This window comes from Pipistrellus kuhlii, unplaced genomic scaffold, assembly GCF_014108245.1.
Source record: "Pipistrellus kuhlii isolate mPipKuh1 unplaced genomic scaffold, mPipKuh1.p scaffold_m20_p_9, whole genome shotgun sequence".
NCBI lineage: Eukaryota > Metazoa > Chordata > Mammalia > Chiroptera > Vespertilionidae > Pipistrellus > Pipistrellus kuhlii.
The window spans coordinates 25,218,735-25,243,074 of NW_023425595.1; the positions used below are offsets into that span (position 1 = coordinate 25,218,735).

The 24,340-nt window shown below is 44.9% G+C and overlaps 1 protein-coding gene across 1 annotated transcript; it reads right to left on the reverse strand.

Moving 5' to 3' along the window:
• Nucleotides 1-16,173: 16,173 nt before the first annotated feature.
• On the reverse strand, nt 16,174-22,202 carry RASSF10 (Ras association domain family member 10). Its single transcript, XM_045577636.1, has one exon. The coding sequence runs from the start codon at nt 21,987-21,989 to the stop codon at nt 20,442-20,444; it is 1,548 nt and encodes a 515-aa protein (XP_045433592.1). The 5' UTR covers nt 21,990-22,202; the 3' UTR covers nt 16,174-20,441.
• Nucleotides 22,203-24,340: the final 2,138 nt, after the last annotated feature.

Below are 24,340 nucleotides of genomic sequence, written 5' to 3' on the forward strand. Positions count from 1 at the left end.
ATGGAACAATAGCCAAGGAGCTGGAGACAGGACAGCAACTGAGCTTACCTCCAGATTGGCCTGAGACAATTTTGATGCTTCTCCTGCTATTTTTGAAGAGAAAAGAGGGCAGGCAGATTTCAGCCTCACCTGCAAGAGCAGGAAGTTGTTCCCTTGGGCTGTCAGGTAGATCTGCTGCCATTATCAATTTGGCACAATTTATCTTAACAAAATATAACTGGTGGTTCTGCTATTTGTTGGCATGCTCCAACAAAGCCAAATTTGAGACCTATTGAGCATAAATGCCTACTTGAATAAATTCTGGGACCACACGGTGGATTTGCAAACATGTTTTCAATTAAAAGCTGCTCTCAGGAAACTGCAGCTGCCTTCCCACCCTAGAAAGAAAATACCCAAAAGGCCAACTCTAAACTGAGAACTGAAACTTGTATTTCAGGCTCATAACAGATTTTTATCAAGGGTTTGTAAGTCCCCAGGATATTTTCAGATTCCTCATTAATAACTCATGAAAACTTTTATGAATTTTAAGAACTATAAATAAGTCCTAAACTCACTTTAAGAGTTTTATTGTAATGGCACAGATGGAGCAATTCTGAAGCTGTTGTGTATGTATTACAGGATTGAGAAGTGAGTGAATATATTCATGTTGAGGTTTTCACTATGGAGGGATATGGAATGATAAACATATAAGGTGATGGATCTGTTAATTAACCAGATGGTGGGAATCCTTTCATAATGCATATTTATGTCAAGTCACCATAATGTATACTTTAAATATCTTACAGGTTTGTTTGTTAATTATACCTCAATAAAACTGATTATATATATATATATATATATATATATATATATATATATGGATTGGGGGAGGCAAGAAAGAGTCCCATGGAATGAAAATGGAGATACCAGTGTAAACTCAAGATTTCTAAAACACCTATGTGTGTGTGCATATGCATGTTTTACGTGCACATATGTATGCATAGTGCGTATATTCCCTAAGTGTCTCTACAAAAAGGGCCAAGAAGCACACAGATACACCCCTAATGAGCACACCTATGGTTAAGAACATGCCCCACTGAGAGGAAACAGGCTTGTCAGAGAAATGGTTAATTCCAGGTTGAGGTCAGGTAAGGACAAAATGAGCCTAGAACATCTTATTATGCCAGAAATGAGAGGGAGGAGGAAGGGAGAAAGGGAGGGAGAGAATAAACCACTGGGGCATGCCACAAGGACACAAGAGCCAGAATAGAGAGACTCTCACTGGCCAAAACAATTAAGTACACAAATGAATTATAAAGCATTAAAAAAACGCCACAATAATTTATACTTCCTTACCAATAAAGGGTGGATGGATGGATAGATGGATGGATGGATAGATAGAGAAGGGAGGGCTCTAGGTTACAGTAAAATGCCAAGGACCAGGTAGTAAATGTGGATGGAGGGCTATAGTTGAAAAATACTCATTTTGCAACCATCGTGATAAAAGGTAAAAGTTAGGGAAGAACCATGGATGAAAGCTAAATCCAGGAGAAAATTTTGACTAAGAATATTTGAACCATCTTAAAATGTCTCCCCCATAAATTGCTTAGTAGTTAAAAGAGTAAAAGATAATAATTATAGAGTGGAGAAATCAAACAACACCTTGACTGATTAAAATTAACATCACCAAGAGGGACAGATGGGCATCATGAGTTTCAGATGTGACACCCTGAGGAGGACACAATGTCACCTCTGTAGTGTTCTGGCCAAGAATGGATAACTTGATTCTAATTATGAGGAAATATCAGATAAACCTAAATGAAGATCATTCAAAGGGGAAAGGGATTTAATTCTCCCAAAACTTCAATATCATAAAAGGCAAAGAATAGATAAGGAAACATGGATAAAGAGGACCAGAGACCAAAGAAAGACAATATTAAGGTGTCAGGGAAAAGGTACAGAAACTGGGACCCTCATACATGGTTGAGAGAATGTAACATGGTACAGCTTCTTTGAAAAACATGTAACTCAGCAATTCCATTACTACATAAATATTCAAGAGAAATGTGAATATATGTCCATATAAAAGCTTATACATGAATATCCATAGCAGCACTATTCATAATGGCCAAAAAGTGTATAATAGGCAAATGTCTATTAATTGATAGACAAATATAATGTGGTACATACAATGGGTTATTACTTGGCAGTAGAAATGAAGTATTGATACATGCAACATGGATGACCCTTGAAAACATTTCTCTAAGAGGAAAAAGCTAGTCACAAAAGACCACATACTATATGATTCCATTATATGAAATGTCCAGAACAAGTAAATCTATAAAGTCAAGAAGCAGATTAGGGATTGCCTAGGACTAGGGAAGGTGTGTGTATGTGGGGGTGGGGGAGAGGGGGGTGAGGTGGGGTGGTTGTATGAAGATTTTATTTGGGGCAATAACAATGTCAAAACTTTAATTGTGGTGATGGTTCCATGATTCTGTGACTATATTAAAAACCATTAAACTGTATGCTTTAAATGGATGAATTTTATGATATGTGAATTATCCTAGCTAATAAAAGTAATATGCAAATTGACCATCACTCCAACACATAAGATGGCTGCCCATGTGGACACAAGATGGCCTTCACAAGATGGCTGGCAGTTGGGAGGGAATAGGCCTGCAGGAGAGGGAAGTTGGGGGAAACCAGGCCTGCAGGGGAGGGCAGTTAGGGGCACCAGATTGGCAAGGAAGTAAAGTTAGGGGCAATTGGGCAGGCAGGGGAGCAGTTAGACATCAATCAGGTGGACAGGGGAGTTGGTAGGGAGTGATCAGGCTGGCAGGCAGAAGCAGTTAGGGGCAATCAGGCAGGCAGGCAGGCAGGCAGGCAAACGGTTGGGAGCCAGCAGTCCTGGATTGTGAGAGGGATGTCCAACTGCCCATTTAGGCCCTATTCCACTGGACATCCTCAAGGGGTCCCAGATTGGAGAGGGTGCAGGCTGGGCTGAGGGACACACTCCCTCTCTCCATACACAAATTTCATGCACTGGGTCTCTGGTTTCTCAATAAAGATGGTTTTAAAAGTCTAATGTTTAGTCAATACCTGGGTAGCAACAATATTTAGTAGCAACAATATCTTTATAAAAAGCGATTTTTAAAAAATGAAGAAATAAAAGACTTATGTACACACACACACACACACACACACACACACACACACACACACGGATGGATTGAAAAGCATGGAGGCCATTTGTGACCTTGGAAGAATAAGCTTTCCTGGAGAAAGAAAGGCAGAGAGCAGACGGGACTGGATCAGAGGAATGGAAAGTGAGGAAGTAGAGAGCATCTGTAGTGTGGACAGCTCTCAGGGAGTTTCCATGAAGGAAAGCAGAGAGGTAGAATGAGAGCTAGTGGCATGTGGGGGGTGGAGAAGATTATTTTTAAAACAATCGTTATATTTGAGTCATAAGTCCAGACCCACACACTGCATTTTGTTATGTCTCTTAAAACTTTCCAGACTAGAGTTTCTCTTTCCCTAGCCCCTACCTTAATACTTTGGGAAAACCAGGCCCATTGTCCTGTAAATAGTCCTGCATTCTAGATTAGTCTTTTTATTTCCTGGTGATGAAACTTAATTTGCTCCCTCTCCCCCATGATCCTTGTAAATGGGAAGTTAGCCTTAAACATTTGATCCGCTTCAGGACTTCCTGCAGAGATTCTTTGAGGTGGTGCTGCGTGCACCACTGGGGACCACACGGGGAGGTGACTGCTGCCTGTCCTACTCTTGGTGAGGCCCAGGTTGATCGGTGGGTTCAGGTGGCTGTCCTATCCTCCTCGGGGCTGTAGCAACCAAAGCGTTACCAAAAGCCAAATTAAGAATGTTCTTTAATTCACTTCTGCCAGCCACCCTATTGAGGAGATACAGAATTAAGTAAAAAATACTCTTTGCCTTTCAGAGAACTCAGTGGGGTGATAGAGAGAAAAAAAAAAAAGTGAACTGCGTTGGTCTGACCCTGTAAGTGCCTTCTACTTGTGTAGGTTCACAGTCCTACAAACACTTGTAAGACACAGCCTGGGGCCCAGGAAGGGCCAACATCGTCTCCTGAGATTTCATCTTGCTGGGAGCCTGCAGCCTTCTGGAACTCCTGCTCAGCGTGAGCTCTCCTGTTCTCCCTAGCAAGTCAAACTCTTGACATGCCTGCCAGGAATGAGACGTTTTCTCTACTGACCATAAGGTACCCAGGTTGAGTCTCCTCTTTGAGTCCTGAAAAGTTTGACTTCATAACTCAACGGGTAGTTGTTTTTCTTGTTTTGTATGTCAGATTTAAAAAAGGGGTGGGGGGAATCTCACCTTCCATGGAGTGAAAGGGTCCTAAATGCAGTTGCTTTAAAACATCTATGTCTTAAGTACCATGCAGCTACAAGTGAATGGGAGACAAGTCAGCACTTGACAAAATTAGAATTTTAGAATTGGGTCAACTCAGCTTTTATGTGCTGTTCAAATGCCTCACCCTTCCATGGCGCTCACTCTGCTGGAATTCGAGAGCATCTTGTATTCAGCTGTTGTATGGGGGATAAATGAAAACGGGGAGTGAGACTCACCATTAGTGCTGGCACCTCAGAGAAAGGATGTCAAGTGTATTCTGAGGCTGTGTCCTTTCAAAGAGGCTCTGCGGAGGCACCTGGTGCCAGGTATCCTTGGAAGTGAATGGAGTGGGAGCCGCTGAGGGCCTTGGTTCCACAGCAGGGTGGACACTCCATGCGGGGCCACTTACGCCTCAGAGTATTTTTATTATGCATCTATATGCACCTTTAATAACAATGAAAGCCCTCTTTATTGCAAAAACTCCCTCTGTTTGCATTTCTAGAAACATTTCCTAGCCAGCTCTGGAGCTGGAACAAACTCTTTCCTCCACCTGCCCCTCCTTCCCCATTTCTCCTGAAGGCCATGCCAGCCCTGGAGACTGAAACAACATATGACACATCCGCCCTGCGTGTTGACAGAAGAGGCCGCGGTCTCCTCGGTGCCACACCCACCGCCTCGGGAACCTCCTCAGTGGAGCATCACCCTGGTCCTCGCCAGGGGTCAGGGCTCTCCCCACAGGTTGGGCTGTTTAGGGTTCTCTTGACCGAGTTCCCTTGGCAACTGCCCTGGAGCCTAAGAGAACCAAGGTGAGCGCTTGCCTCCCGCTTCACCTGCACTAGAGTCCAACCAGCCACCCAGGGCCGATGGCTGCCACACCAGTTGCATCATCCCGAGTCACCTGGTTTGACTCGGTCTCTCTTCTGTTTTGCTGTTAACATTATGTAACTTTGGCTCATGCACCACATAACTCATTGGGAGGCCTCCAGACTTGTCTGTTTGGGGATTTATGAGAAAATTCTGAAAAACATCCAAATTGAGGAAATTAAAAATCCCAACTGCTAGGGTGGCAGGGTTCAGGTGAGAGCAGGATGGTTTTGCGTATGCTTGTCTATCTGACATCCATCACACAGCCACACGCCATGTAGCGGCAATGAACCTGAAGGAAGAGTTGCATTGGGGAAATCACCAGTGATAGCAGATCTTTCCCACCAGTTGGGTGTTTGTGTGTGTGTGTGTTTAACTATTTAAAACAAGACATTTTGATTTATTTGCAGGTTCTTACATCTGGATCATAAATTAATACTTTACTTAAACATAAATTCTGAGTCAGGCACTCTCCCAATGAATCATGTAGCATTTGCATTAGAAAGAGGGAGCAAGAGAGACCTTTTTTGAGAACCTTCAAAGCTCTCAGTCCTTTTATAGGGAGCAAGAGAGTCTAGCTTTTCCTCCTGTAACTGGGTTCAGATTCTAAGCCAAACACTTGTCTTCCCTGTGCAGGTGAGACTCGACCTCCTCATACATAATTAGGGAAGATAACACCTAGCACTCAACCAAAGGTATCGAGAGACTGTACAGAGAGCTTGTACAATATTGGCCCCTGGTGGGTGCTTATTACCAATTAGTCCTCTTTCCTGTCATATTCAAAATGTGGAAGCTTTTCAAGAATTCACTAAATCAGCCGAGTTACAGGAGCTTTGAAGCCCAGCTCCCTGAGCTTAAATCCTGTTTCCGCCTCTTCTAGGCCCTATGACCTTGAACATGTTCACTAAGTTTGCTATGCCCCCGTTTTCTGATCTGGAAAGAGAGCAAAGGTAGTGGTAATGCCTATCATTGGGTTGCTGTCGGGCTTGAGATAACGTCCCTGGCACCTAATGAGTGCTCAATACCGTATAGTAGCTACTGTATTTCAGAAGCTGAGATGTATGAGAGTTGGAACAAAATGGTACTTTCCACTTGACTCTGTCATTATGAAAACTTTCTGAACTGCAGAGAAAAATGCTGTGACTTTTCCCTACAAGGAGCAAAACTTGCCCATTAAGGAGCTACCTGAAACATGCTATCAGGAAGCCTTGCTTTTGATGGTCTGTGGAAAGCTGTGCACGGCACACACAACCTGTGAAATGAAATAGGCTACATTTTTGTAAACTCTTCCCACTCCGGGGTTAGCGCCACTCAGGGTTCTCCAGGGACAATGCATGCTTTTGTTGGGGACTGACATTTAAAAGTGTTTGATTGTTCAGTACATGCTGTTTGAAGAGTTGCTTTACTACAATTTAATGGCAAATTCCACCCTGGGTTTCCTGCCAACAAATCTATAAAGCTTTGTTTGAGACTGAAAGCATTCATAAGTTTGTTTTTTTTTCAAGTGGGAGGTGCTGGGTGTACATTAAAAAGAAAAAAAAAGGAGGAGAAATCCTGTGGGTGTAGGATGAGTGTTTGATGTGAGAACTGGCTGGTCGGCTCCAGAGGTAAGCAATTAAAAACGCTTTAAAAGAGCCAAGATGAAGAGTGGGGCAAGGCGAGCAAGCAGCTTCAAGACCCAACCCAGAGGACACAGCCCGGTCTGCCTGCCTCTCATTCAGCAGCTTTGTTCCTGTTCTGGGCTGCTGTGATGACAAAGCAGCTTCCAGGTCATTCTCACCAGAACGTAACATTACGTAACACCTGCCCTGCATGGCCCGATGGGGTGCTGCAGGTTACTATCCAGGACTGACGCTCCAGAATTAGGCTTAGGATGTAAACAGGTGATGGTTTTCATTTTTTTAATTTTTATTTATTTTTAAAAATATATATATTTTATTGATATTTTACAGAGAGGAAGGGAGAGAGATAGAGAGCCAGAAACGTCAATGAGAGAGAAACATCGACCAGCCGCCTCCTGCACACCCCCCACCGGGGATGCGCCCGCAACCAAGGTACATGCCCTTGACCGGAATCGAACCCGGGACCCCCCAGTCCGCAGACCGACGCTCTAACACTGAGCCAAACCGGTCTCGGTAGGTGATGGTTTTCATACCGCTGTTCACTTTGGCACCTGGATAAAGAGCATTTCAGACTTCTGTCCCCAGCACTGTATTTGTGTCAATTGCCCTATGTTCATGTTGGAATAATATAGATTAGAAATAAAACTGTCCATTAATAGAAGACTTGTTTAAGATAGATAAATGTAATACACATGTATTATATAAGTGTTAAGTGCAAAGAGTGGTTGCAAAAAAGGTATGCAACTACAATGAAGCAATTTATGTGAACTTTAAAATAAAGCTATATTACATATTATTTACAGAAACAAAAGTGTCTAGAAGTAGAAAAACATGCCCAGAAATCGCACACATCAACTCCTGGATAATTAGTGCTAGAGGAGAATGAAAGGTGAAAAGGAGAGAAATGGGAACAGGGCCTTAATTATATTTGAAATATTTTTTCTTTAAATCCAGAATAAAGAGATCTGAAACTAGTATGTCAAAATGGTAACATCTGTTAAACTTGGGTGATGGGTACACAGATATCTGTTACCTGTTCTGTAATTTTCTGTTTTGCAAGAATTTTAGAATTAACAAATTTTAATGAAAAACAATTTCATATTCATATATCATGCAACCATTAAAAAGAATAAAGAAATTGTTAAGATTATTAAAGAAATATGTAGATAAAAATTTTAGATGAAAAAAATAGGTTGCTGTACAGTATGATCTATTTTTGTTGAATATCTCTCTCTCTCTCTCTCACACACACACACACACACACACACACACACACACACCACACTACTATAAACCTTTCTCCTGGGCCTGAAATCTCTATTGCGTGTTACTCAGGTAATCAAAAAAGCATACCGGGTCCAAAATCAGTCTCTTGACCTTTCCTTCCAGACATTCTCATCTTCTACTGTTCCCCATCTGAGCACAGGACATTCATTAGTTACTCAGGTGAAAATCCCAGGAGATGATTTCTCCTTTTCCCTAAAAGCCCTGCCATCCTACCTGCCTAGTCTCTCATCCCCACTGTCTCCCCTCTCATTCCCCTCTCTTCAGTCCATTGTCCCTCACTGGAGGCCTGGCAGGATTTCCCAACCAGCTCTCTTGGCATAACCACTGCTCTACAATCCATTTATGAAGCAGCCAGAGTGCTGTTCCATAAAGACATACATCATCTCCTACCTAAAACCCATTGATATTCCCATTGTTCTCAACTCCTTCATTACAAGTCTAGGTCCCCGACCTTCCACTGCCTGGTCCCGCCCTATTGCCCCCTCACCCCTGCCCTCCAGGCACTCTGAGAACTCCCACTGCCCTGGGGGCATCATACTCCCTCTAGGCTAGGGCCACTGCCTGTGCTTCAGACGCTTGATTATTTTTGTTTTGTAATCAGAAATAACCCATACATTTAATTAAAATGTCCACATGGCAGGAAGATCAAATAAACATGTTTAGTTTGTTTAATTTATTTAGCACAGAATACCAACTGTGTTCCCAGACTGGTATTAGACATTGGTTCCCTTGTTCAGCGTTTACATCTCAAGCCCAATTGCTACAAGGCTTACACGAGGGCTTTCGGTTTTATTACAGCCCTTAGGACGGGAACGTCTGAACTAGCTCCGCTATGTGATGGGTGAGATGCAACAGAAATGCAAACACACCATCACTTCTCATAGGACAGAAAAGCTTGACTACAATAAGCCATCTTCTCAGGGAGACAAGGTAAACAGTCGCCACGGCGATCATTTCCCTCCTGCTACAGGCAACTACAAATCTAGAAAGCAAGTGGCTTTCACCTCCTTCTCACGGACCACCTGCTCTGAGATTTTTCTGCATTAACCCGCTTGCATGTGGACAACCCTGTTGCTAACTTTGTGCATCTGAAGGGTTTGCCTAGAGGGGCTTCAGGGCTGGAGCCCAGTGTGACAGTTTCTGTGTGCCCTGCCTGTCAGAGGGCACCATCAGTGACTCATTTGAAAATCCTCAGGGCAAGTATCTTCAAGGAAAACGTGTGTTTGTAATACCTGAATACTTTAGGTTGATTATTAATATTAAGTCAGTTTCGGTTTTTCTTTTTTGTCTCTCTTAAAGACCTGAATGTACAAGAAAATACTCTTTGGACATCTAATTAATTGTGCAATGAATGGGGATAGTTAGTCTAGCATAGAGTTTAAACCATGGGCTTTAGAGCCAGAGAAATCTTGCTCAATGTTATCTTTCCCTTCATCCCTGCCCTTTGCTTTCAGACAAACTCCTACTCATCCATTAACACCCACCTTACACATTGCTTCTGGAAAATTTCCTCAATGCAATCTGAGTAGGCAGTTCTTTTTGTCTGTCTGGGTTCCCAGAGCACATCTATTATGTCTAATTTAGCACTTACCATATTGTCATGTAATTATTTGTTTATTTATATGTCTCTCCCATTAAATAACTAGGTTCTCCAAGGCCAGAGCCATGCCTTACTTGATTTAACATGAGGTCTGTCATATATAATAGTGATCAAATATGATCAGTCAGACCTGGGTTCAAATTCTGCCTCCACCTTTTCCTAGTTAGTTATCCGACCATGTGAAGTTACTTAATCTCTGTAGACTTCTGTGGAGTCATATAACATATATCTAACTTTAAGGATCATTGAGAAAATTAAATTAGGCATAGCGCATAAAAACTTGACTTGGTAACTGGTCCACACTGAAGAATTTAGAACTCTCATTTTTATTATTAACTGCACAAATGTTTGTTAGCCAAACTAATAAATATATGACCCAAAACTATGACTACTGCTTCTTTGTGCAGACCAAAGAAGTCATCATGAATGAAATGTAGAAAATGTGACATAATGTTCATTTTAAAATAAAACTACAACTAAAAATAAATGATCACTTGTAAAGGATACTTGGTAGAAGAAAATAGGCTGACCTTTCTAAGCTGTTCCTTGAGCTATGGTAAAAATAAAACTCAGTTTAAATGCTGGAGGTCTTATAATGCACATTTCAGTCTACCTGTTTGGGCAAGTGATTTTCTCTGGAAGCCTGCAAGAGACAGCTTAATTAGTGGTCATTAGAATAGATGCAGCTAATTACACATCACGTAAAAGCATTTCAAGTTGACTTTTTCCCCCCTCACTTTGTAATCATCTACCCTTATCCTTCTCTGGCAACTTTTCTGCTTACTCCTGACTGAAATTTAAGAGATAGACACATTTTCATAAAAATGTACAGTCTGTCAGTCTGCCTCAGGCTCTCATCTTTCCTTAATTATGGTAAATAGGAACACCCATTTCAGGAGTTCCTACTGTGTGCCAGCCAGCCAGTGTGCTAAGTTCCCCATACCTTATTTCTCCATTTCCCACAAATCATCATCATTTAACATTCCAGATAATTTGCTCCTCCATTATTTCATTATCTATCATCTATCTCTCCTTCCCTCCCGCCCTTCACTGCCTAAGAAAGTAAGAGCCCAATCAGGGATCTTTGTTTTGTTTCCTGATATATCCCAAGAGACCAGAACAACGCCTGGCATATAGTAGATACTCAAAAGATATTTGTTGAATGAACACATCTTCCCACAACCATGAAATAGCTAGCATTATCGCCATTTTGAGGTTGGGAGATATAAACTGAGGCCCAAAGATATAAAATAAACAGCCCAGCATTACCCACAGCTTGGAAGTAGCAGCTGTGGCCCTTGGAGTCACGTATGTCTGACTAAATTCTATTCCTTCTCCATGAGAGAACACCCTGTTGAAATCAAGTCTTTTTCTGGAACACATGCATCCCATCTCTCTGGTCCGGCTTGAGACAGGATTTGAGATTTAGGATTGGCAAGGCCAGGAGTACACGTGATTGTGTTGCTAGATCCAGACAGGAGATAGGTCAGACCTATGGTCACAAGGATGGGCTCGGAGTCAGGTGGTTTGACTGTAACACTCCCTGGCATTGAGCTTTAAGAACGGTCTGGTGTTCTCAGAACCATTTCTTTTGTGTGCATCAGAAGTTAATATAGTCTTCCTTGGCTTGTACAGACTTCCTGAACTCTCTGTGAAGATTCATGGAGTCTTGGCAAAGGTTCCAGTTCTTGGGAGAAAGGTTTTCTCTTGATGCCAGGTGTTACTAAATGTTACAATGGTTCCTTACTGCTCCTCATTCCCTTTGACATTTGCAGTACTAGCACCTTGGTTTCTGGACCTCTCTAGTAAAAAACCAAACCTATTTTATCCCCAGCTCTTTTCCCTTACGTATTGAAAGTTAAGAAAATATTGGCTAAGTTCCATATTCCCATTCCGGATGTGGATTTTAGTGAATGAGCCAAATTAAGAAGCCATGACCTATTGTGTGAGATTTGGTACCTTCTCCCCTTCTCAGTGTACATACTGCCTGGGAAAGACCTCCCAATTCAATCGTTTCAGTTGCTGTTTCCGTGGTCACAGCTCCCCAATCAGTAGCACCCTTTCACTTTGTTTTCCAAACTCCAAAAGCATTACGCAACTGCCTTCTGCACACCTCCACCTGGATGTCTGAACAGCATCTCACAGCCAGCATGTTCAAAGCTCAACTCGTCTTACTCCCAGGTCTGAACACCTCTCTCAATTTTTTTTTTGTCCAGATAACCGGTATCTATCATCTTTTACTTCTCAGTTCTAATTTCCTCACCACCACATTTAGGCATCTAGTTCTATCTGTTCCAAATCATAAATGTCTCACATCTGTTTCTTCCCTTCTATGTCTATAAACACTGCCCTTTTTCTGGCCCTAAGTCATTGCTTACCTTCTCCCTGGTTTTTCTCTCCTCCATACATGGTCACCACAGCTGTCTTTTGACATGACATATCTGATGATGTTACACACTACAACTCTAAGATCTTCAGAACTAGTCCCAGACTATCATGCTAACATCATGTACTAACATTACATTCTCACCACCCTCTTCCATGCATACTCTGTGCTTCACATTCTTCACATTCCCCTAACATGCAATGGTCCTCATCATGTCTTTGCATGTTCTGTTCCCCTTTATTTAGAATGCCTTTGCCACCCATCACATTCACATACATCTATTAGGTTCCATCTCCTCTGCTTTCCCAAATCCCTCCAGGTGGAGTAACATCCTTCTCTATAAATCTGGAGCCCTTTGTAAATGCCCTCTTATATTGGTCAGGGTTCTCCAGATAAACAGAAACAGTAGGATATATATCCTAGAGGCCCAGTGCACAAAATTCATGCACAGGTAGGGTCCCTAGGCCTGGCCAGTGAGAGGCTCCCATCACCATGCTGCACTCGCCAGCCATGAGCCTGGCTTCTGGCTGAGGAGCACTCCCCCTGTGGGAGCACATTAACCATCAGGGGACAGCTCCTGCATTGAGCATCTTCCCCCTGGTGGTCAGTGCCTATCATAGTGACCAGTCATTCTGGCCTTTCCACGGTAATAGTCACTTAGGCTTTTATCATATTGATTATGTCCTAGCATTAGGCTAGATGCCAATGTTACACAAAGAGCAAGGCAGATGTGACCCCTGTATATGGGAGTGGTGGGGAAGATAGCCATTAAGTGTGTGGTGGCAAGTATGAAGGCTGTTATGACAGAGGGCATATATAACAATAATGACAATAATACAACTTTATAATGAGGATATACTGTATGTCAGGCTCTGGTCTATACCACGAGAAATCACTATTCTCATAGAGCTTATGTTATAATGGGAGACACATACCAATAAAAATGCCTGGAAGTAGTGTTATAAAGAAAAGTCAATCATGAAAGAGTCTGGGGGTTGTATTGGTAAGGATTAGTTTCAATTGTAAAAACAGACTTAATATAAGGTTCATTTGTTTATCTAAAAATGAAGAAATCCAGAGATAGGCAGTCCAAGGCTTTTAAAGTAGTTTCCAGCTTCCATCTTTTTCTCTCTACCATTCTTAATGTCTTACATTTTCAAGATTGTTCAAAATGGCTGCAAGAGCACCAGCCATCACATCTGAGATCCGAAAATAAAGGGGGAAAAGGGAAGTGAGAGCAAATGGGGGCACCTTTTAACTAAGTCGGCTAGAATTTTCACAAAACTACTTCCTCTTACATCTTAATAGCCACTCCTAAATGTAAGAGAGACTGGGAAATACAATTTACCAGCTGTGTACAGTGCTACCCAGACTATAACCAGAATTTATTCATAGGATGAAGAAAAAAATTGGTATTGGATAGACACCTCACCATCTCTACCAGGGCCCATAGAAGGCTTTCCAGAAAAGGGAAGGCTTATGCTAACAATGGAGACATGATGTAGTGGCCAGACCAAGAGGGCACAGCTGCAGGGAGGGCAGCAGCAGCTCTGATGCCCCCAGGGGGCTGGGAGCGGGCTTACCTGTGTTCTGCAGTGCCGGGTTCAGAACCTACGCACTGCTCATCTTAAACATTTGTTGACTAAATGTTGGCCTCTAAGTGGGTGCGTATGCCATCCAATGTGTAATCTCTACACCAAACAAATGGCCCCCCACCCCACCCTCAAGAGATTCTCTGTTATTTCCATTCTGCTTCCGGCAAAGTAAATGAATCTTAGTGAAAATCACCTGGTGCCCAGATAGAGACAGAGTTGTGCACACAGGTACCCAGAAATCAAGATACGAAGCACGTACTGCAATAAAACCTGACCACAACTTCCTAATGAATCAGGAACACTGTTTCACAGGCCAATGCATCTCACTTATTAAATATACTTTGTTGTTTATAGCTGTAGAAGCTCTTGAGGTCGGAATTAAGACAAGGAAATGAGAAGAAACCTGCCCAGCCCTTCCTGTTGATGAAATTCCAATGGAGCCTGGTTCTCAGGTTTGGTGATTATTGAGTCAAGTCTGGGAGCTCTGTTGCTGAGCCAGTCTCCTCTCTGCTAACAGACCTGGAAAGCTTCGATGGATTGTACAGAGGAAGGACCAAATGAATTAGTGCCCGACTCAGAGGCTGGCACATGTTAGATGCTCAATAAATACCAGCTCCCTGAATGAATGGCATGGGAATTTGAGAAAGAGTTTATAGAAGTATGACATTTGAACTAAGCCATAAAGAAGGGACAAACATCCTTCAAGATGACAAGGACGATATATGCAAAGAGAGAGAGGTGCCAACAGGAAAACTCAAGTGGTTCAATGATGCTAGAGAGGGTGGAGATGGGAGGTGAGGCTATTGTGCAGGATGTGCTAAGATGTTTGGACTTTCTCCAGAGGAAATGGGAACTTCTGGTGTATGCTGAGCTGGGAGGAACATGATCATTCACCTCTCTTCCCAGTCATTTCTCCAATGCAAGCCTCGCTTGTTATCACAATATTGCTTCTATTGATTAACTTCTCTGTCCCTTCACTCCCACACTTTTTCCTTTCTCCATACCAATTCCTGAAATCATCAAGGGAGGCTTCAACATCTGTGTACATGTGTCTCCTAACATCGTTGGCCTTCCAGCTTTGATGGCCTTGATCTTCCCCCATTCTCTTTAGCCACCCACTCCCAGAAACACATCATGGATTTTCTCCACCTTGAGAAGCTCAAAGCCCAGGTGTTCCCTCCAACACCCATTATTTGAGAGAGTAAGAAATTGCTAACACCATAGGTGTTCCAACTAAGGAATATATTAAAAAAAAAAAAAAAAAGTGGTAGAATACCATGATGATAAGAATATAACTAGATTTACATATTGCAATGTAGAGTGTTCACACAATATACTGTCATGTGAAAAAAAAGAAATACAATGGGCTTTATAGTCCAGTGAAAGTCATGTATATTAAGAAATGCACATAGTTTTATTCTACTTTTCAAGGATGATTATAATACCTGAGCAGATGGATTATGCCAGCACACTGCTCAACTTCAGGAGTCCATTCCCATTCAAAGTTTCCAGAATACAACACGAATAGTGCCCCCTGGAGTGGGCAGCATGGCAGCCCTGACTATATAAGATGGCTTGGAAGCTCATGGATTAAACACATGGGATAGGTGCCTAAGGCGGGAGTAAGGAGGAAACTAGGAGTGGGAATGGAAGAGGAAGGGTAACATGAAGTAAAATAAGATAATAGAAAAGAGCCTTCCATGAATGGAGGAAGGCAGTGCCATGTGAATGAAGAAATAGAATCCACTCACTTCGATGTTCTTAAGGTTGGGAGAAGAGTGGACTTGGGAGAGGGGCCTTGAGCTGGATAACTTAATAAATCCTGCTAAAAAATGTACATTTTATCCTGAAAGCTGTGGGGAATCCTGGAGGTGTTTGAAACAGGGAAAATTTTCGTGGGAATGGATGAGAGAGGTAGCGGCTGCGACAGCGTCCTTCAAGTAATCCGGGCTTGGCCTCCACATGTGCAGGGGAGTCAGCGTGGCCAAAGACACCCTCAGTCAGGTGTGCGTGCCTAACTCTGCGGACATGGGAGTCCACACAAGGCCCAGCACTCCCTCCATCCCCTGACCCTTCCATGACCCTCATGTTCCCAGAGGCTCAACTAGAAAAGAGGCTTGGTTAGAAGCGCTGGGGACGATCCAGCTCAGCTGTGGTTGTTGATACCACCTTCCAGCTGTGACTGTACCTGAGCCCTGGAGGCCTGCAGTTAAAAGTTTCATGTTGATGCACAGGATATTAATTTTTGTGAGAAATATTTTTCATTGGCAAAGACTGCATCTCTCAGACAGATGCCCAGGTATTTATGTAAGAATTTCTCCTTTTTTCCCTAATCCTCACCTGGAAGAGAATGCCTCTACGATTCAAAAAAAAATCAGTCCACTGCACTAGTAGAAATACTTAGACAAGATTTGATGACGTCTGAGTCCATTCCAATGCCAACTCTCTGCGGCCTATGAAATCTTTTTTTCCGAGTGTGACAAACTCTTTGTGGGTCTAATGCGCTTGGTGTGATACAGCAAAATGGGCACAGGTTTTGGAGTCAGACTTGGGTCAGAATCCTGGATCTGCTACTTACCAATGGAGTGGCCTGGGTTTATCAGTAAAATTAGCGATCAAAAGTCCTATCTCCTGAGATGAATGCGAGACAATGCACAGGAGAAAGCACCAGGATTTAGCATTTGGAAAGCACTCAACAATAGAGAGTTCCTCCCTATCCTCTTTCCTTTCCGTTTGCAAAGACACGTTTCACAAACATTTTCAGAACAAAAATTATCATTTCACAAATTATCATGATCAAATTTTCCTTTTTCAAGAATTTAAGAATGAGCTCAGTATCATAGCTATTTATTGTGTGTATTGATTTTATTTTGGCTTCAATTTTATATGGGTGGGAAGGGAGAAGCACAAAATCAAATATATTGTATGATATCACCTTCTAAGCATAACCTTTTCTGATAGACTCAAGATGCAAAAAGATAATGAATATTTTCTTTTTATAAATCTGATTCTTTTATTTGTTAATCCCCTTAATCTTGCTGGTGTGGTGTTTTGGACCCTCCTGCTCCAAGAGAAGGATGGCCAGCTCTGATATGAGCCAGGATTGCTATCACCAAGCAGTGCTCAGGGAGGGCAAGGAAACAGGAAAGAAAGAAGGTACCATATCATCTTAACATTTCTGGTAGGATGAGTTGCCCCTTCTGTTGTAAAGGTATTTTAAGGCTCTGGTTGCCAGCCCTGGCTTCCTGGGGCCACAAAGAATTCATTCATTCATTTTGGTCAATATATTTTCTTACCAGAATATAATAACTAATGAAAGCTAAGGAGTGGTGAAGTAGGCATTGCCATGCACAAAGGATTGTAATTAGAACAAATCTTTTGAAAACCAATTTGACAAGTTTTTAAATATTTGTACTCTTTGGGACTTCTCTTTCTGGGAAGCTATCTCATTGAAAGAGGGTCCAATTAGAGAAACAGATATGTGCACAAAGAAGCTTATCATAATGTCTTTATAATAATGAAAAACACCGGGAATGACCTCATAATGGAACAGTAATATGCACCATGATACATCCAACAGATAGATGGAGCCACTTACCAGTCTGTCAAAACCTGATCGTAAAGGCATATAAACAATCTCATTAAAACTGAATACTTTTATAAAATAAGCAAAATATGAAATATTCACAATTCAAAAGATCTGGAAGGAAGTATCTCAAATTTCAGCAGTGATAAGCTTTTGGTGGCAAGATCCTGAATGCTTTTCCTTTCTTTTTACTTGTTACTCTCGGGTCCATCATGAGGACCACAGATTTAACTTTTCTAATTAGCAAATCCTCCTCCTAATCTTTATTTCATTTCATAAGGAAGTAAGCAGAGTCTTCTTGGTTTGGTCAGATGGCCAAGAATTGACTAAAAAACACGATAAATTGTATTAATTACAAAAAAAAAGATGGGGCTGGTTGGAGAGGAGCTTGTTTCGTAGGCTCCTCCCCAGGACTTCTATAAGGCTTGAAGAGCAGAAAGGGTTACTTTTACCAGGGGCACTGAAATCCTGGTGCCAATGCATTCAAAGCCTTCAATTCCATTCTTAATGCCATCATGATTGTTTAAAGGAAAAAAAAAATGAACTTTTTAAAATGTTTAGCATCCATTAGCCACTTTCTAGGCAGAGGCTCCGATTTGCCTTTTCTATCTATATTTCACCTTTCTCAGGCTTGCAAAAGCTCTTGGTAAAAGGAACTATTGTTTCCTTCCTTTTCCCTCACCTGTTGTCCTTTCTCCTGCCCATTCAGAGGAGTGCCTTTTGCGGATATAATTGATTTGGAATGGGGGGTGGGGGAGGGGGATGGAAGGGCAGACTGAGCTTCATTTTGTTATGAAACAAAGCCTGCTTGGTGCCTGAAGAGTTGACTGGAGAGGCAAAAATCTTCAGGTGGCCAGGACAGAAGGTTCTGGAAAGAGGGCACGAGAAAATCCCACAGGCCTTTCTCCCTGTGATGTGGCTTTATTTGCTTTACAAGCTTCAGGCATATTTGCTGACGTCAGCAGCCCATCAAAGTTTAAAATAATAGTGAAAAGGAAAACAGCTCCTTTTCTGCCAGGCAGTCCTGTTCTGCCAACTTCTGTGCTCTCTTTTGAGTTAATAAATGTCCAACTCCCCTACCACCCTGAGGGGGGGAAAAAAAGCATAATAATTTTAAAACCACTAGGTCAGCCCATTGCAGGCACAAACCATTCAGACAAGTAGCGTTTGTCACACTCGAATGAGGATTTTACCTTTGCCTCCAAAGAAAAGCTATCATTAGGCCTTGTGTTTATGGGACCAAATGATTGTCTAGGGACAGTGGGTTTCTTTTGGTCCCTTTCCTCATTTTAATCATGCTCAAAGCCAAACACATAGATGTCTTCTGCATCAGAGAAAACGAAAAAACCATAATTATGCCAGCTAATGTCTTTTGAAAACATCAATTAAGAAACCGGCCTTTTACTTAAAAATGTGAAAATATCCACGCATGCTGTCATAGCACTGGGAGGTAGGGGGATGCGGCCTCTCAAAAAGTGACACCCCAATGGCCTCAGGTCAGGTGAGCAGGCCCCTTTTGGCAACAAGCAGACAGAGAATCTCTCCAAGGAGGAAACTTCTCTATAAAGCAAGACCTCTTAACTTATCTTCGTGTGTAGTGTTGAAACTGGAGCCAGCCGCTCCTGGGCTAGGTTGATACCAGGCTTCTGCACCAGGCTGGCACCACACACACCCCATTGTTAGCACCTCCTCGGGACAGATTAGATCCCACATTCCTCAGAAGCACTGCACCCCAGAGGGAACACTGCCAGCAGGCTCCTTCCACAGGGCAGCAGCTAGCTGCCACTGATAAGTTTTCATTGAAATAACTGGAACAGTTACACCAGGTCCCACCAGGGCTGTCTCCAGCTATGGAGCGAGGGAGCGAGCCAGAGAGATGTTGCACTTGCATCTCCTGGCGCGTGCAAAGGCGTGAGCCAGACAAGAGTAATTCAAGTCGTTAGCTTACTTTTATATGCGTTTGTGTTCACCCAAGATGTACTATTAGCTTGATTGTATTTTATCTTTCTCAGGCCTGATCTAGTAAATCCTGGCATTCACACGATCTCAAAATCAGTTTGGAAAAGTAACTGTTCCCTTAACAAAAATACTGAAGTCAGACTTGGGTTTGGGTGAAATCTTTTAAGGTCAAGGTTAGTTTTGATCACAGAGCTCAGTTCAAAAGCTGAGCACTGACAAAGAGCTTTGCTTTCAAGTCTTAGTTTCAGTGGGAATGCTCATTTAACAGCAAGTTTAGTCTATGTCCTTAACTTGAATTCTGGAACTTCCCTTTTATTTTTTTTCTGAAATGACAGTGATTAAGTTAATGAAATGGCAATATGAAGGAAAGGAAAACACACAAATCTTTGCAGGATCAAATCCCAAAGACCCAGATTAAATTTTAACCAAAAATTATGCCTGCCAGGAATCTGTATCTCAGAAGAGAGAGGTTTGGTTTTTGTAATAATAAAAAGTTATTTTGGAAAAGGGATCCCATTTTAACAAATACTGTATTTGCTAGGAGGAAATATGGGGTTAGACATCGGTACAATTTAGTCTTTGAAAGAAAATAACAGGCAAACAGCTTAGCAGATGGATAATTCCCAGATCTGCAGAAATGTAAACAGCCAGGATTTTAGTGCCTATGGGTTTTATAAAAGATGTTGCTGAGACCAACACCAGTGTGTCCTCTTTGGCTAGTTTTAACACGTTCACAGTCACAATTAACATTCAAGGAATTTCCTTTTCATCCAAGTGTTTCTTTTAAAAGCACTTTATGCTACAACCTAAAACTCTAGCTGCCATCAGTCCTTCCCATACAGAAGAGTGGGGAAATGTCCACAACACCCCTTTTTCTGTTTCTGCAAATGGGCTAGGACCACGTCAGTTTCCCTGGCGTGTTTTCCAGCAGGAGGGGTTCTCACCTCCTCCCTCCCTCCTTCCCTCCCTCCCTCCCTCCTTCCCCTGAAAGAGCTTGGACTGGAGACACTGGTCCTGCCCCCTCCTCCACACTCACCCCCAGCCTCAGGAGCCCTTCCCGGCCCAATAGGAGGCCTGCTGCCCCCCAGGAGCTCGGGGGTCCACCCCCAGCCTGGTTTCACCTCCTGGGCTGGCCAGACCAGGGCTTGCTACAGGAAAGGGGAAAGCATACATGTCCCTCCTGACCCTGCTCTTCCTATACAAGGGATTCGCACACAGGCACCGAGTCTGAGTCCTGGCTGTGCATGGAGCTCAGCCCCGTGTCCGAGTCCTCGTCGTTGCCAGGGCAGCTTTTGGCCAGTCCGCGGGCCTGGTCCACCCACACCTCAGCGCCGGGCGGAGGCCGGGATTCCCGCGAGGGTCCGCCAGGGCCCGTGGTCCCATCAGGCGCTATCGTCAGCTCCAACGTGTGCAAAGTCTGCAGGAGGCCCTGCAGCTCGCGCTCCTTGCTGTCCCACTGCTGCTGGCTGTAATCCAAGTCCGACTTGAGGGCCTCCAGGTCCGTGTTGAGCCGGAGCCCGATGTAGAGGCTGGTGCTGAGCTGCGTCCGGACTCGCTCCTGCTCCAGCAGCAGCTCGCTGTCCGGGCTGCTGCCATCGGGCGGCTCCGGGCACTCCTCCCCCCGCTCCGCGAGCTCCTCCTGGCGCCGGCGCATCCACCTCTGGTTCAGCTCCTCCTGAATCTCTGCCGAGATGCGCTCCAGCAACTCCTCCTGCTGCGCCCGCTGCTCCTGCAGCTTCCAGAGGTCCTCGCAGCGCTGGGCCAGCTCCTCCAGCGCCCCTGCCTGCCCCGGGCCGTCCAGGGGGGGCGCCGCCGCCGCCACCACCGCCTCGGGCTCGGGCTCCTCCTCTCTCGGGCCGCCGGGCCCATCGAGCTCGATGCCCGCGTCCAGCAGGTACGTGTCCTGCACGTAGTTGACCCCGTGCCGCCGCATTCGGTCCAGGTGCACCTTGGCCTCGTAGCGGTCGATCTCGCGGTCCAACTCCCGCAGCCGCTGCACCTGCTGGCGGATGGTGTGGTCCTGGGACAGCACCAGGTGCACCAGCGTCTCCATCCGCTCCACCGACACGCTGTCGGCGGCCCGCGGCGACGACGACGACGAGCAGCAGGACGAGGCGGTGGACGAGGAGGTGGACGAGCAGGGCGACGCCGGCGGCGGCTGCTGCTGGCGGCGGCGGTTGAGCTTGGCCAGCTTGCGGAAAGCCTTGCGCACCACTCGCCGCTGCCTCTCCTGGGTCAGCGCCGGGCCGGGCCGCGCCGCCGGGGCGCCCCGGGCCGCGCAGGGCCGCTCGCGGCTGAGCACCACGCGCGCCTCGGCGCTGCGCGGGCCCGCGTTGGGCAGCGACGCCTCGCTGCGCACCAGGACGAAGCGCACGTTCTCCTGCTCGTCGCCCCAGGCGGCCCAGAGGCGCAGGATGCGCGTCTTGTTGGGCAGGATGCGCTCAAAGCCGCGCCATTTCTCCACGATGCAGTAGCACTGCGGGGGACCGCACAGCAAGCCCGGCGGCAGCATGTCCTCATCATCGTCCTCCTCCTCCGGGGGCTCCGGCGGCTGCTCCCCGGGGCCTGGCGGGTCCCTGGCCGCCCCCCGCCGCTTCCCCCGCCTCTGCTTCCGCCGCCGCCGCCAGCCGTCCTCCAGCAGCACTCGCACCACGTCCGAGCAAGTGGTGCGACGGGAGAGCCCGGACACCAACTTCTCCTCCTGGCAGATCCACACCGAGATCTTCTTCTCCGCAGGGTCCATGGCACACACTCTGGACGCAGGGGAGCGGACAGCCCGGCAGCTCTGGGATAGGACAGGAGCCCGGGACCCTCGCCCCCGTCAGCACGGACCCTTCTCAGCTGTGCACCGGGGCGTGGGCTGGAGAGGCTGCAGCTGGGAGCGGCCGGCCGGACGGCGCGTGCTCCCGGGGCAGTGCGCCCGCCCGGGATCCCACCGCTCTGGCTCTGCCCGGGGTTGCTGGGGCCTCCCTCCAGGTTTTGCTCCTCCCCGTATGGCTCCTCCCCCTCCCGCCCTCAATGCCCAAGAGAGCCGCGATCCCGGGAGGCGCAGCGCCCAGACCCGCCCCTCTAAGGCGCGCTGTGCGGTTGGAGTTAGGTGGTTTGATCCCCCCTCTGCAAATACGCCCCTCATCTGCGCGTGGGCTCGAGAGGGGGTCCCCTGCGCTGCAGAGCCTGGAGCCCGTGCCCAGGCGGGATCAGCTTTGTGTCTTCCCATGGCCTGCCCGCTCCTCTCCTAGGGTCTAAGGCTCGCTAGCCTGACAAATGTTGACATGACTCGCCCACTCTCCCAGACCCGGTTTCTGGCCCCTCGTGGCAGCGCCATCTCAGACAGGGAAACCAAGGCAGTCAGTGTCTCTAGCAGAGACTCTGTAACTACACTGGCTGACTTCAAGCCGAGAACTCAAAATGCTGCCTTAAGTACTTACTTATTTAAAGAGAACAAGATGGACAGTGTAATTTACGGGAAGGACAGGGAAATGGTCTGAGAAATGCCTCATTGGGCAATTTCGTGGTTGTAGGAACGTCACAGAGTACACTTATACCATCCTAGATTGCATAACTTTCTACACACCTAGGCTGTGTGGCCTATTGCTCCTAGGCTACCAACTTGTACAGCTTGTTACTGTACTAAATGTCTGTAGGTAATTGTAACAGTGGTGTTTGTGTATCTAAACATAGAAAGGTACAGTAAAAAATAAGGTATAAAAGGCATTTTTTAAGTGATACACCTGTATAGGGCACTTACCGTGAGAGGAGTATGCAGGACTAAGTTGCTCTGGGTGGGTCAGTGAAAGGTGAGTAAATATGAAAGCCTAGAACATAGTGTCGTCAGGCGAACCGTTGGCAAACTGGTAGACGTATCCTCCGAGGGAAACTGAAAATGCTCTCCCCAAAACAACTAGGAAGGCCCATTTATATAGAGAAAGTGCCCGACCTGGCTCCTGATTGGTCCATTTTTATGCAAATGAGTAATCCAAATTTGCTTAGTTTGACTGGTCCAATTAGCACTGCCCTGATTGGTCAGAAACACCTGTTCTGATTGGTCATTGTGGAGTTGCTCTGATTGGTCAGTGAAGATGCAAATGAGGCTATAGCTGTGTAGTTCTGATTGGACAGGGCAGGTCTTAGCCCATTGGTTGAAAGATGATTCCAGGAATACCTTTATAAGGGTTAGCTTGCAGGACAAGAACACAATGCAGAAGACCTGCAGGTCAGTCTGCAGCTTTCCTCTGAAATGAAGCATGAGTCGGAGGCCCTGGTCAGCAATGGCTGCTGGACTCTGATTCTGAATTTCAGCCCAATTAACCACTCGGAGTCCTTCTTGGCAGTCATGTTCCTTCTCAACGTCAACACTGTACACTACTGTAGATTTTAGAAACTCTGTACACTTATGCTACATTAAATTTATAAAACAACATGAGAGTACATCAAGCATAAGAGAAAATGATATAATCAAGAGACTTGGTAAACATGCAGTGTATGATGCTGCTATAAGTGTAACTTGGCAAACTGTTTTACAGAAGACTTTTTAAAGCAGAATGAGTAAACTACAAAGTAATGATTAAGAGAATAGCATGGTAAATATGTAAACCTGCCACACAGTTGTTTATTATCATTATCAAGTATTATGTACTTCACATCATTGTATGTGCTATATTTTTTACTTAAAAAAAAATCCTCACCCGAGGATATATCCCCATTATTTTTATTTTATTTATTTATTTTTAAGTATATTTTATTGATTTTTTACAGAGAGGAAGAGAGAGGGAATAGAGAGTTAGAAACATCGATGAGAGAGAATCATTGATCAGCTTCCTCTTGCACACCCCCTACTGGGGATGTGCCTGCAACCAAGGTACATGCCCTTGACCAGAATCGAACCTGGGACCTTTAAGTCCGCAGGTCAATGCTCTATCCACTGAGCCAAACCAGTTTCGGCTCTCCCCATTATTTTTAGAGAGATTGGGAAGGGAGAGGGGAGAGAGAAACAACTTCTCCTGGTTGCCTCCAGCACAGGATTGAGCCTGAAACTGAATTACGTCCCCTTGACCTGAATCAAGTCTCCAGCAGAGCTTGTACCCCCTCAGGATC

Excerpts from the sequence above, each read along its gene's own strand:
- RASSF10 (XM_045577636.1), bottom strand. The coding sequence starts at position 21,989 with ATGGACCCTGCGGAGAAGAAGATCTCGGTGTGGATCTGCCAGGAGGAG.